Source organism: Pinus tabuliformis, chromosome J (assembly GCF_031772625.1).
Source record: "Pinus tabuliformis cultivar Carrire ecotype Pingquan chromosome J, CPIR1, whole genome shotgun sequence".
In the NCBI taxonomy this organism is placed as follows: Eukaryota; Viridiplantae; Streptophyta; class Pinopsida; order Pinales; family Pinaceae; genus Pinus; species Pinus tabuliformis.
In genome coordinates this window covers 752,296,371-752,309,460 of record NC_142295.1, presented here as the reverse complement: position 1 = coordinate 752,309,460, position 13,090 = coordinate 752,296,371, and the positions used below count along the sequence as shown (strand labels likewise).

At 40.5% G+C, this 13,090-nt stretch overlaps 1 protein-coding gene across 1 annotated transcript; it reads left to right on the top strand.

Annotated features, from left to right (window-relative positions):
- The first annotated feature begins 880 nt into the window (after positions 1–880).
- LOC149228920 (disease resistance RPP13-like protein 4) lies at positions 881–10,745 on the top strand. Its single transcript, XM_089380907.1, has 2 exons — positions 881–1,622; positions 8,101–10,745. The coding sequence occupies exons 1-2, from the start codon at positions 881–883 to the stop codon at positions 9,552–9,554; spliced, it is 2,196 nt and encodes a 731-aa protein (XP_089237033.1). The 3' UTR covers positions 9,555–10,745.
- The last annotated feature ends 2,345 nt before the right edge of the window (positions 10,746–13,090 follow it).

Sequence of the window (13,090 nt, the reverse complement as noted above, 5' to 3'; positions counted from 1 at the left end):
CTGCACATTCTTTCTTAAAAACACAGAAATTACATTCCAGCGCTGCTGTGCTATATTGCTGAGTACCTAACACTGCTGTGGCTCTACACATATATATAGTGCAGGAAGCGGTCATAATTTATCCATCAATCGCCTCAACTCTCTGACAGAGTCTCTGTTGCACATAATGAACAAATCTGATCTTTTGCTGTATTTCTTGAGTCGGTTGTGCTGAAACCCAAGACTGATAAATGCTGCGGCTGGCTCGAGGCTGGTACTTTCCTTCTCGGCCATGCTTCTTCTTTAATGCTGTTTGGTGAGCAGTTATGGCGCAGAGCCCAGATCTGATCTTCCTCCTCCTTTGGGAACACAAACAAGCAAACGGTGAAAAGACACTTATGGCGGTGGCGTGAATAAGCCGAAACAAATAATGGCTGTTGGATTAAAGACAGATGGACTGCTGGGATTGTTTGCAGGTGAGGGTGCGGTTTCTGTTCAACTATTGCTGCAGTTGAAATTACATTCCAACAGGCATAGAGGCTAAAAAGTATTGGGAATCGGGGCATAAATTAAATGCCATTTTCCGAGTAACTGAAGAAATCATTGGCTGCAGACTGCAATTGGAGAAAGAAATCGGTGGCTGTAACGTTTTCTGTGTAAGAGGTCAGACTAGTTATCTTAAAACCATTATTAGACTAGAATATTGTGATTTTGCTGTTGTTGAATCCAGTCCAGAGTCCTTGTGCCTTCTGATCTTCTGTCTCATGATCAGAAGAAACATTACATTACAAGCTTATTGTTTTGAATGATATATTTTACTGTGGCTCTAATTTTGTGCGGATATGCTGTGCATGGGTTTTGTTGCAGAGGTTGTTAATTGCGAATTGGAATTAGACCGAAGATGGAACAGGCGGTTATTAGCACGCTGGCAGAAAAAATGGCTTCAATGGTAGCTGAAAAACTATTTGAGGAGGTATCGCTTGTTATTGACTTCAAAGATGATTTTGAATTCATTTGTGAGGAGGTGAATTCCATTAATTCCCTCTTGAACGACGCGAGAGGAAAGAGCGCTTCCAATTCATCAATTTTGAACTGGGTCGACAAAGTTCAGGACTTTTTGTACGATGCTGTATACTTAGTAGAGGAATGCGAGGATCGTGACCTTAATCTTTTCAACATTATAATCTTCAAGTATCAGATGGGCCGTAGGATTAGGGCATTAAGGAAAAGGATCAAGATGATACACAATAGTGCTAAATATCTGAAATATGTAACGTCCGTCCTCGATGCAGATGTTCGTCTTCACGCATTCAACGCATATGATTTAGAAGAGCAATACAGCGCCAGGAGGAAACGGAGTGCTATACTCGACAGGTGTCAGTCTCACACAGTGGGCATGACTGATGACATGGGTAAAGTTATTAAATGGATAGTGGAAGACGAGGGATATGGGGTGATTGCGGTTGTGGGTATGGGGGGGCTGGGCAAAAGTCATCTGGTCCAAAACGTGTTCAACAGCCCAGAGGTCCGAAAGGGTTTCGACCATCTAGTGTGGCTGACAGTTTCGCCGAAATTCTCGGTTAAAGAGCTCCTTTTGGTGACGAGAAGGCAGTATCTGAGGCTTGGGGAGGAAGACGATCAAGGTCATAAGATGTCAAGGCTAAGCGAGGGGAGCTTTTAGACAAAATTAATAGACATTTATGTGAAAAACTGTTGGGTATTTTTAAATGGAGAAAAATACCAAAAACCAAGATTCAAACTAAACACAGAGACAATGCTCTGTTTCTTTTGCTCCAGGATCTTTTGTGCTCAGGTAAGATTAAAAAAAATTTCACTGAGAGACAGAGTATTTCACCACCATAAAAAAAACATTCTATTCATTAAAAACTGATACAAACTTCATCCTCTTTTACTGAGAGGGGTTTACCACTGTAAAATCCTTTTTATATTCGCTGTTGTGAAAAACAACTTACTGCTGTAATAAAAGTTTACATAAGTTTACTGCTGTAAAAAAAATTTACACAGGCTTACAAAAATTCGCTCCACCAGTTTCTTTATGCACTGTTGTGCAAAACCACACATGGTTTTTCTTACTCCTCTGTTTTTCAAAATGCCACACAAAACATTACAAAGTATATCATGTGCACTGCTGTGCATACATCCACTGGTTCTCTCTCGCTGCTGCGAACACACATTGTCTTTTCCTCTCGTGTGCCATACATACAAAAAAAAGGTCAACACTCAAAACATAAAAACTTATTACATACGATTTCATATATTTAATACATGTCGTATATAAACAAATATATATAAAAAAATATGGGACGTATGCCCATCACCATATTAAAGGCCACCACTTAATTCTACGTTGACACATTAAACTTCATGTCCTTTCTTCCACGGCGGTCAACCCAAAAATTTAACACTCCACGCAATAGTTTTAATTTGGTGCAGGTTCGTATGCAGCTCCAGGTGATCAACGGCGGAGAACATTCAATCAAATCGGACGGTGGACAACAATATCGGAAGGCACTTTGTCACCTAACTTTATCGCCCGAGAAAATTACGTTGGCTGATGTCAGGGGAGAGCCACGCGTCTGCTCCAGATTTTCTCGGGTTCAAGAGTACGGAGATTCCCTTCGCCGGAAAATGACCCGAGAACTCTCCGGCGGGTTTGGTGAACGATTTCCGGCGTCTGCGTTGAAATTAGATTTCAACACTCCCCTTTAATTTCAACAGCTGGGCATTCGGTCATACCCAGACACTTTCTCAAAAATTCAAAGCTCTTCTGATCCAGTGGCTTTGTCAAGATGCCTGCTACCTGTTCTTGGGTCCTGCAATGTTCTAGGACAATTTCTCCATTGTTCACCAATTCTCTGATGTAGTGAAACCTTGTATCAATGTGTTTCGTTCTCTTATGAAACACTGAATTCTTTGACAATGCAATAGCTGAGCTATTGTCACAAAAAATCACTGTCGCTTTTGCCTGCTCTTGGCCTAAGCTTCTCAACATTCTTCTCATCCACACTACTTGACATGCTACTGCTGTAGCTGCCACATATTCAGCCTCTGTTGTAGACAATGCTACAATGGACTGCTTCTTAGAAGCCCATGAAATGGCTCCTGAACCCATATGAAAAACATAACCGGAAGTGCTTTTCCGATCATCTACACTTCCAGCCCAATCACTGTCAGTGTATCCAACCAAATCTGAATGTTTTGAGGCATGATATAGAATTCCAAACATTTTGGTACCTTTGACATACCTCAAAATTCTCTTTGCTGCCTGCCAATGTGCCTCCTTCGGCCTCTCCATGAACCTGGAAATTAAACTAACAACATACATTAAATCAGGCCTAGTTGCTGTTAAATACATAAGGCTGCCCACAATGCTTTTATACAAGCTGGGATCAAAATCCTTGCTGCTATCCTCTCTGCTGAGTTTTAATCCCATCACTATGGGAGTGATTGCTGCCTTGCATTCTTCCATCTTAAATCTGCCCAAAACTTGATTTACATATCTTGCTTGAGATATAAAAATTCCTTTTTCATTTTGATCTACTTCTATGCCTAAGAAGTATCTCAAGAAACCCATGTCAGTCATTTCAAATTCATCCTTCATGACTGATTTAAAATTTTCAATAAGATAAATATCATTTCCAGTGAAAATAACATCATCTACATACAAGACAACAATTAAAATTTTACCATCCTTTTCCTTGATGTAGACTGTGGGTTCTCCTTCACATTTTTCAAATTCATTATCTAATAGATATGAATCTATCCTGCTGTACCATGGTCTTGGCGCTTGCTTCAGCCCATAAAGAGCTTTCTTCAATTTGCACACTTTCTGCTCTTCACCTTTCTTCTCATATCCGAGAGGTTGTTCCACATAGACCTCTTCCATTAACACTCCATTTAGGAATGTTGATTTCACATCCATTTGGTAGACTTTCCATTTGTTTTGTGCTGCTATGGACAACACTGCTCTCACTGTTTCCATTCTTGCAACCGGTGCGAAAGTCTCCTCATAATCTCTCCCATACTGCTGCTTGTACCCCTTGACAACCAGCCTTGCCTTGTGCCTTTCTATCTTGCCTTCAGCATTGCTCTTGGTCTTATAGACCCATTTCACACCAATGACTTCTTTGCCTTTTGGTAACTCAACCAAATCCCATGTTTTGTTTCTCTCTATGGCATTCATCTCCTCATCCATAGCTTCTATCCATTTCTTATCTTTGATTGCATCTTCGAAATGAATAGGATCATCAACATGACAAAACAAGGCAAATAAGGAATTCATTCCTTCATCATAAATGTCACTTAGATTTCTAAATTTCTTACCTCTTTCACTTGGTGTGCAAGTGCTTGAAGATGCACTTGAATTTCCTCCTTGTGGTGTGCTTGGAGAAGCACTCTCATTGATCCTTAATGGTGTCCCTTGCTGTCCTTGTGTTGGCGCTGCTGTTTGGGGATGCATTTCAGCCACCTCCTCTTCATCTTCATCATGAGACAAACAGTTCTTGACATTCACTGTTTTCTCTATGCTTCCATCCCAAGCTTCTTCCTCAATGAATTGAACATCCCTGCTTACAAAGAACTTCTTGGTAGATGGGATGTACAGCCTGTAGGCTTTGGATTCATCACTGTATCCAATGAAGATGCATTTCTCCCCTTTGCTGCCCAACTTCCTCCTTAGCTGATCTGGAATGTGTGCATAGGCCACACACCCAAAAACTCTCATGTGGGTGACTCCTTGCTTTCTCCCACTCCATGCCTCTTCTGGCACTTTGTTCAAGACTGCTTTTGTAGGACACCTGTTCAATATATAAACTGCACAATGTACAGCTTCAGCCCAATACTCATTTGGCAAATGCTTTTCCTTCAACATGCTCCTTGCCATCTCCATGATGGTTCTGTTTTTCTTTTCAGCAACTCCATTTTGCTGCGGAGTGTATCGAGTTGTGAACTGTTTATGTATTCCATTTTCTCTACAAAACTTTAGGAATTCATTTGAGATATACTCACCTCCTCTATCAGTTCTCAATACTTTTATGTGCAGCCCGCTTTGGTTCTCCACAAGTGCTTTGAAATTTTGGAATTTCTCAAAGACTTCACTTTTGTTCTTGAGGAAATATATCCAAGTCTTTCTTGTAAAATCATCAATGAATGTCAAGAAATATAGGCTGCCAGCTAATGATGGAGCTTGCATTGGTCCACACAAATCTGAGTGGATAATCTCTAAGGGTGTCTTTGCCCTTATGCTCTTCCCTGATGGAAAACTTTCTTTGTGTTGTTTTCCCAAAATGCAGCCTTCACATAGGCTGTCCGGTTTCTCTATCAATGGTAATCCCTTTACCATTCCTTTTCTGCTCAACAGATTTAGACCTCCAAAATTTAGATGCCCGAATCTCAAGTGCCATAACCAATTTTCATCCTTTGGCACGCTTTGGAAGGCCTCTTGGGTGACTGCTGCCATTTCCTTCTTGTTCTTCAAGTCTGCCCTGATCCGGAGAGGGAACATCCTGTTCTTTGTCATCTTCACTTCAGCAATGCATCTTTTGCTGGGTGGTATATCCATGATGGTGTATACATCATTTTTAAAGAAAACATTGTACCCCTTATGGACAAGCTGTCCAATACTCAAGAGGTTACATCTCATTCCGGGGACATAGTAGACATCTGCTATGGTTTTCCTTTCTCCTTGCTTTGAAAATATTTGTACTTCTCCTTTTCCCATAACAGACACTTTACTATTAGTTCCTAGTGTGACTTCTGATTTCACATTTTTATCTAGGGCAGAAAAGAAGGCTATGTTTCCGGTCATAGGGTTGCTGCAACCTGAGTCTAAAAACCATATGTCCTCACTATGTGTTTCAGCTATGTTACAAGCTAACAGGACATTTTCTTGACTGTTGTTTTCTCTTGTAACATTTGCATTTTGTCTGTTGTTCATATCATGCTGTTTCTTTCTACAATCACTAGCATAATGTCCATACTTTTTGCAATAATAGCATTGAACATTAGATTTATCATACCTTTGTCCTTGAGCCTGATACTGATCTCTTTGTTGGTTGCTGCCTTGACCTTGGTTCTGATTTGGATTGCTGCCTCTTCCTTGTGCATTTGATGGGTTGTTCCTTCCACCTCTGTTCTGGCTTCTGCCTCTTCCTCTCTTGTTTCCTCTTCCTTGACCTCTTCCTCTTCCAAAGGACATCTGGGTCTTGAAGGCTTGCTCAAGAGATGAGTTTTCATTCCTACTCAACCTCTGCTCATGTGTTATCAGTGATGCATGTAGCTCATCAACTGAATAGTTTGAGAGATCATTTGTCTCTTCAATGGTGGTGACTATGGCATCGAACCTTGAGGGTAAGACCCTCAATATTTTCTCCACAATCCTTCTGTCTTCAATGGTCTCTCCATGAGTTCTCATTTGTGTGATTACACCAATCACATGAGTGAAGAATGAGTCAATGTTATCCGACTCCTTCATGTTCAAGTTCTCAAAATCCTTTCTCAGCAATTGCAGTTTTGCTGTCTTCACTCTCTCCATGCCTTGATAGGCTGTCTTAAGGGTTTCCCATGCTTCATTGGATGTCTTAGCTACTGCTAACCTTGGAAATATACTCTGGTCTACTGCTAGATACAACAACACACGGGCTTTTGAATCCTTCTTCCTATTACTCTTCAGCTGATCCTTCTCTCCCTGAGTTAATGCATTGAACTCAGTTTCATCTGTTGGTTCTTCAAAACCATCTTCAACTATTTCCCATAAGTCTTGGGAAGCAAGCAAGGCTTTCATAGTTATTGACCAGTAGTCATAGTTCTTCCCATTAAACTGTGGGAGCTGGGTATTAAACATACCCATACCAGTGCTTGTGCTAGCCATTCATTGACTGTGTATTTTAAAAACTCACTGTCTCTTTAGTAACAAACAAGATAGCTATGAAGAATACCTGAATCCTTCGTTGTCTGAGTGTTCTGTCTGCCTGAGAAGTTTTGCTGCAGCAACAACCTTCTCCCTTCAGCTTCTTTAACTTCTTTAAAGAGCCTGGTCCTGCTCTGATACCACTGTTGGGTATTTTTAAATGGAGAAAAATACCAAAAACCAAGATTCAAACTAAACACAGAGACAATGCTCTGTTTCTTTTGCTCCAGGATCTTTTGTGCTCAGGTAAGATTAAAAAAAATTTCACTGAGAGACAGAGTATTTCACCACCATAAAAACATTCTATTCATTAAAAACTGATACAAACTTCATCCTCTTTTACTGAGAGGGGTTTACCACTGTAAAATCCTTTTTATATTCACTGCTGTGAAAAACAACTTACTGCTGTAATAAAAGTTTACATAAGTTTACTGCTGTAAAAAAAATTTACACAGGCTTACAAAAATTCGCTCCACCATTTTCTTTATGCACTGCTGTGCAAAACCACACATGGTTTTTCTTACTCCTCTGTTTTTCAAAATGCCACACAAAACATTACCAAGTATATCGTGTGCACTGCTGTGCATACATCCACTGGTTCTCTCTCGCTGCTGCGAACACACATTGTCTTTTCCTCCCGTGTGCCATACATACAAAAAAAAGGTCAACACTCAAAACATAAAAACTTATTACATACGATTTCATATATTTAATACATGCCGTATATAAACAAATATATATAAAAAAATATGGGACGTATGCCCATCACCATATTAAAGGCCACCACTTAATTCTACGTTGACACATTAAACTTCATGTCCTTTCTTCCACGGCGGTCAACCCAAAAATTTAACACTCCACGCAATAGTTTTAATTTGGTGCAGGTTCGTATGCAGCTCCAGGTGATCAACGGCGGAGAACATTCAATCAAATCGGACGGTGGACAACAATATCGGAAGGCACTTTGTCACCTAACTTTATCGCCTGAGAAAATTACGTTGGCTGATGTCAGGGGAGATCCACACGTCTGCTCCAGATTTTCTCGGGTTCAAGAGTACGGAGATTCCCTTCGCCGGAAAGTGACCCGAGAGCTCTCCGGCGGGTTTGGTGAATGATTCCCGGCGTCTGCGTTGAAATTAGATTTCAACAAAAACGTTGTTTATTTGTTCTGGATGACGTGTGGCATAAAGAAGCTTGGGAAAAGATTGGGCTGCGTTTGTCATCTCACAGACGAAATAAGATTGTGGTGACCACTCGGACCAAAAATGTTGCAGAGCATATAGGAAATCCTCGTAAGGGGACTCGCCACATCTACGAAATGGGGCATTTGTCTAATGATGACAGCTGGAAATTGTTCCTTGCTTATGCTAATTTGACCCATACTCTTCCTCCTAATTTTCCCGCTACTACTTCGCCCCAAGAGCCACTGTGCGAGAAGGGTAACTCGAACATCAGACCATCTGGCCAAAAGCATGACCGACTGACCAGCATCGCCTGCCAAATTGTAGAAAAATGTTCGGGACTACCATTGGCCGTGAAAACAATAGCAGCGTCTATGACAAAGTTAAAGATGGTTCCTAATAAGTGGGAATGTACCTTGCATCATCTCAAAGCCAGCTTGGATCGTCCAGATGAATTGGGAGAGGGAGAGACAGCCCACGTTATGCGCTCACTCCGGCTAATTTACCAAGCTTTGCCAGCTTGCCTTAAGCCTTGTTTCCTTTACTGTTCTGCCTTTCCTCCACATTCTCATATAAAATCAGAGTACCTAGTGCATGTGTGGATCGCTGAAGGTTTTATTTCTACTCCTAATCGAGATGCAGGAGACGCAATAGAGGTAGGACGCTCTTATATAAACAAACTTATTAATCTATGCATGATCGAAATTTCAAGGCTTGTTTCTCATGGGCGAGTCAAATATTGTCGGCTTCATGATCTTTTGCATGATTTAGCTCTTCGTGAATCTAGCAAGGAATCTAAGTACTGTTTGTTAGAGCCTGGAAAGGAATTGAAACAAGTGCCAATGGATAAGTGCAAGGGCGTACGGAGAATTTCTTTAATCAAGAACGAAATCTCCACAATCAGCGATCAGCCCCTTCCTTGTCCGGGGCTGCGCACTCTATTGCTATGGAACAACTCCAAGCTTGAATCCATTCCTCATAATTTTTTCGATAACTTGAAATATCTGGTGGTGTTAGATTTCAGTCAGACTTGCATCGACTCATTACCCACATCCATTGAAAATGCAAAGCATCTCAAGTTACTCAATTTGTCGGAGACAAAAATCAGGAAGCTGCCGGAGTCCTTGAGCGGTCTAAAGCACCTCCAGTATCTCGACGTTAGTGGGTGCGAAAATCTGAGCAGCCTGCATATGGGGATAGGCGGGCACAAATATTTGCTACATTTGAATGTGAAGGGCTGCAAAAATCTGAAGACGGTGCCCGCTGGAATATCCAAGCTGGTCTATTTAAGGACGTTGAAAGGCGCTATAGTATCCATAGGCGATCAATCAAGCACACCAACTGCACCGGATTTGCAATGGACGGATCTAAGAGGATTGATCCGTCTGCAAAGCCTATCAGTTACACTAATAGACGCTCAACATTCATCAACATCGACTGCATCAGAATCTCCGGGTCAATCATAATCATCTGCATCTGCATCAGAATCTCCGTGTCAATCATCAGCATCTGCATCAGAATCTCCGGGTTCGGCAGGTCGTATTGGCCTCGAGGGCACCTTTGGGGGTTTGACAGATATGCGGACCCTCTATTTCCGAAATAGTTTAAATTCCGCTCGCGGCCTCCTCCATCTTCCCGACGACACACAACGCATGGAACGCCTTGAGAAGCTCCATATCTGCAACTGCGTGGTTCCAACATGGATGTTTCAACTTCAGAGCCTCATGGTGCTTGTCATAGAAGGCGACAACACTAGTGCACAGTATAAGGGGCTACAAAACATTCCAAATTTGAAAAAGCTCCACTTGTCGCACAACAAAAAATGCACAGAGTTTCCCAAGGAGTTTGAAGAACCCCAGGCATTTCCCAAGCATGATAGAAGACTTTAATTCCTTGGAAAATTTTCCAAGTCTGGAGAAGGGAGCAATGCCAATGTTGAATCACTTGCTCATGAAGAACTGCAGCCTGGAGAAACGAATGCCCCTGCGATTACCTAGACATGTCAAAGTTGAAGTACTTCCCAATAAACAAGTGCAACCAGCCCCAGAAACAAATGCCCGAATCATTGAAGAGGGCGCTGACTAATCACAAAGAAATGGACGGGGAGTACAGCCCCACATCTGCGAGGACGGCCTCCTCTAGGTTGAGGAGAGGAGTATTTTCTGAGACAGCAGGATCATATTTCAATTCTTTCTAATTTACACAAAATAGTTTCTTGTTTGTTGCAAGGGCCCGTAATCATTAGACCAAGTTTTTGTTTGTTGGAAGAGCTCGTAATCATTAGATAGACTATCTGTGCAGTTTTATGTTTTTTAAAGATGTGATGGTTGAGGGAATCGATGGCCACTGAGCATGGCAAATATACATTAAACAAAGAGAAAATAGAATGGTTACTTCCACGTGTGAGACAGAAAAGACCGAGGCCGTCGGCTATGGCACATGCTTCTTTTTAATCGCAATGAATCCGTAATTTGTTATCGTTGGAGTAATTTGGACATGGCTAAAATTAGACTATAGAATTCGTTAATATTTGTTTAATGTTATCTGGTTTTTGTTGTGTTATGAATTGTTTAAGGTTATCTGTTTTTCTCTTTGTTCTCTTATGAATTATTCATAATTAATTCTAAGAAGAGGAAGCTGAGGAGAAAGTGGGTCTATTATGTGTAAAAGTGTTGTGTGATGGGCTATTATGTTTCTGAATATTATATGATAAAAGTGTTGTGTCGAAGAAATGTTGTAATGTGCTTTTTTATTGGGTTATAACATTTTTACTTGGTCAAATTACATAAAATTAAAAACAAAAAATAAACAAAATTAATAATTAGAATAGAATTGACGTAAAATAGACAATTACTAATACTGCATGGTTAAAAATACAAAACTCATCCTAATAGGACACATGTTCATGTTACAATTGCTTTTTAATTAATCAATTCAACCATTTTTCTCTCACTACCACTAAGAATATTCTAGAATGGCCATGGATGTTAAATCTCTACCATCCACCTAATTATTTTTTATAAGTAAATTAAAATTCTGGAAGCTCTATTCCAAAATAAACATGTCTATAACACAATAATTGAGAAATTTGTCTTAAAAATATACATGAGACATGCAACAATATTACATCATAATTATAAAATTTGGCCTATAGGCTCAGTGGTCTCTGTAAGTGCACACTAAGCCAACCAATTAAAAATAAAATCATCTATAAACAAAAAGAACTTACTATGGCATTTTTAGGACTAAAACTTCCGAAAAAATAAATCATTAACACTCAGGGAGTGGGGAAGTAGTATGACTATTGGTTAATCATAAGTTCCCTTCATTTTAGCTTAACTCCAAAATGAGCTTGTTTGTTATCTTTATCATTATTGTGAAAATCAAAATTTCTTCAAAATTAGACGATAAAGTTTGAATCCTTTGGAGAAGAATGCAGTTTTTCATCAACAAAGTTGGAGCCATACTTCAAGTGTTAAATTAGAATGTGACAATCATCTATAATAGTAATTTGATGAAGATTTAACGAAAAAGCCTAAAGAAAACCTTGATATAGACCATGGGCATTTGCTTGGTTGTTAGAGATAGTCTCAAGATACCAGGAATACGTAATTTCTAATTTTTCTTCAACAACAAAGCTTATCCCCCATGTCTGCCACCCATGGCTTACTTTTTGATGCCCCATCAACAAATAAAATTAAATTCTCGTGTTGAGACAACGAGAGGGGAAGCTCCTCTGGAGGGAGTCAAAAGCTACCAGCTACGTTGTTTTACACCATCCATTGGAGTATATTATTAAGTGTTTATTAACTTAACCAAGCTTCCTCCTCGACATCAAGGGGAAAGGAGGGAGAGAATGCGGAGGAAGTTGAGCTACCCAAATCACAACTACCTGTAGCCTAGAAAGGCATATTGAAAGAGTGCCTTGTTTCTTGCGAGGAAATTTTTCCAACAAAGATATTTGGTTAGGGCCAACAAATTATTATGAGAAGAGTTTTGTTAGAGATAGAACCATTGGATCCCTTTTCTCGCAAATAAAAAAAATTGAGAAATATTGGAGGGCCAGTCCAACTTATGGGAAATGTCTGTTAAAGCAAACTCCCAAACCTATTTTGTGTTAGAATTAATGGAGAAAGTTACAGTTAGTTGTTTAAGGATAGGATTGAGACTCTAAGATTAAGTCTCAGATCCTACTATTTAGGGAGTGGTTGAAACCACCCTGATAGTGTGAAAGCCTATATGTACTAGGTTGTTCTCCTCTTTGAATATAATGTGTATTGTGACGTGCTTGGGCACTCTCTAGGTATCTCACCTGGAGAGCCACTTAATTAATAGAACATCAGATTTTATCATGGTATCAGAGCCCTGAGGGCCTGGCCCATCCTGGGCTGACGAAAATAAAAAGTTTCATGAATGTTTATTTTTCTATTCATTTATTGGGTTGTCCATTAATTCGGGTTGATCTTGGCGTGTAGAGAGTAGTGTGTGCATTTTCCACTACTGGTAAAGAGGATGTAGAGGATCAGTGTTTGGCCTTTCAACTTTCAAAGTTTTGGATCTGTTCCCATGTGGATCGATTGGTGAACATGGACCAGCGGATCGTTGTGGAAGAGGTCTTCCTGTAGTGGATCAGCGTGAGGGTTGTCGGTGGTTCCTTCACAGTTGAGGCCGAGTAAACACGGCTGCAGTGGCAACGTTCCTGTTAGCTTGGCATCGTGGTAGAAGTGGCAGGTTGGCTGCATATTCTCATTTTTTGAATCTAAGTGGAGGTTCTATGGTGCTCCGGCAGCGTTGGTGCTGGTCAGAAAGTGTGCATCTGCATAGTAGATGTTTGCCTGTCTTGTTGTTGTGGATCGAATACGTTACAAGCCTATTAAAGAGCAGCGGAAGGCAAGATCCTTGAACAGATCTTGATAGCGTGGATCGAACTTGTGTGAATTGGTCGAAGTTAGTGGATCTAAAATCTGCTGGAGGCGATTGGTGAATAGGTGCGGGCCTGTTT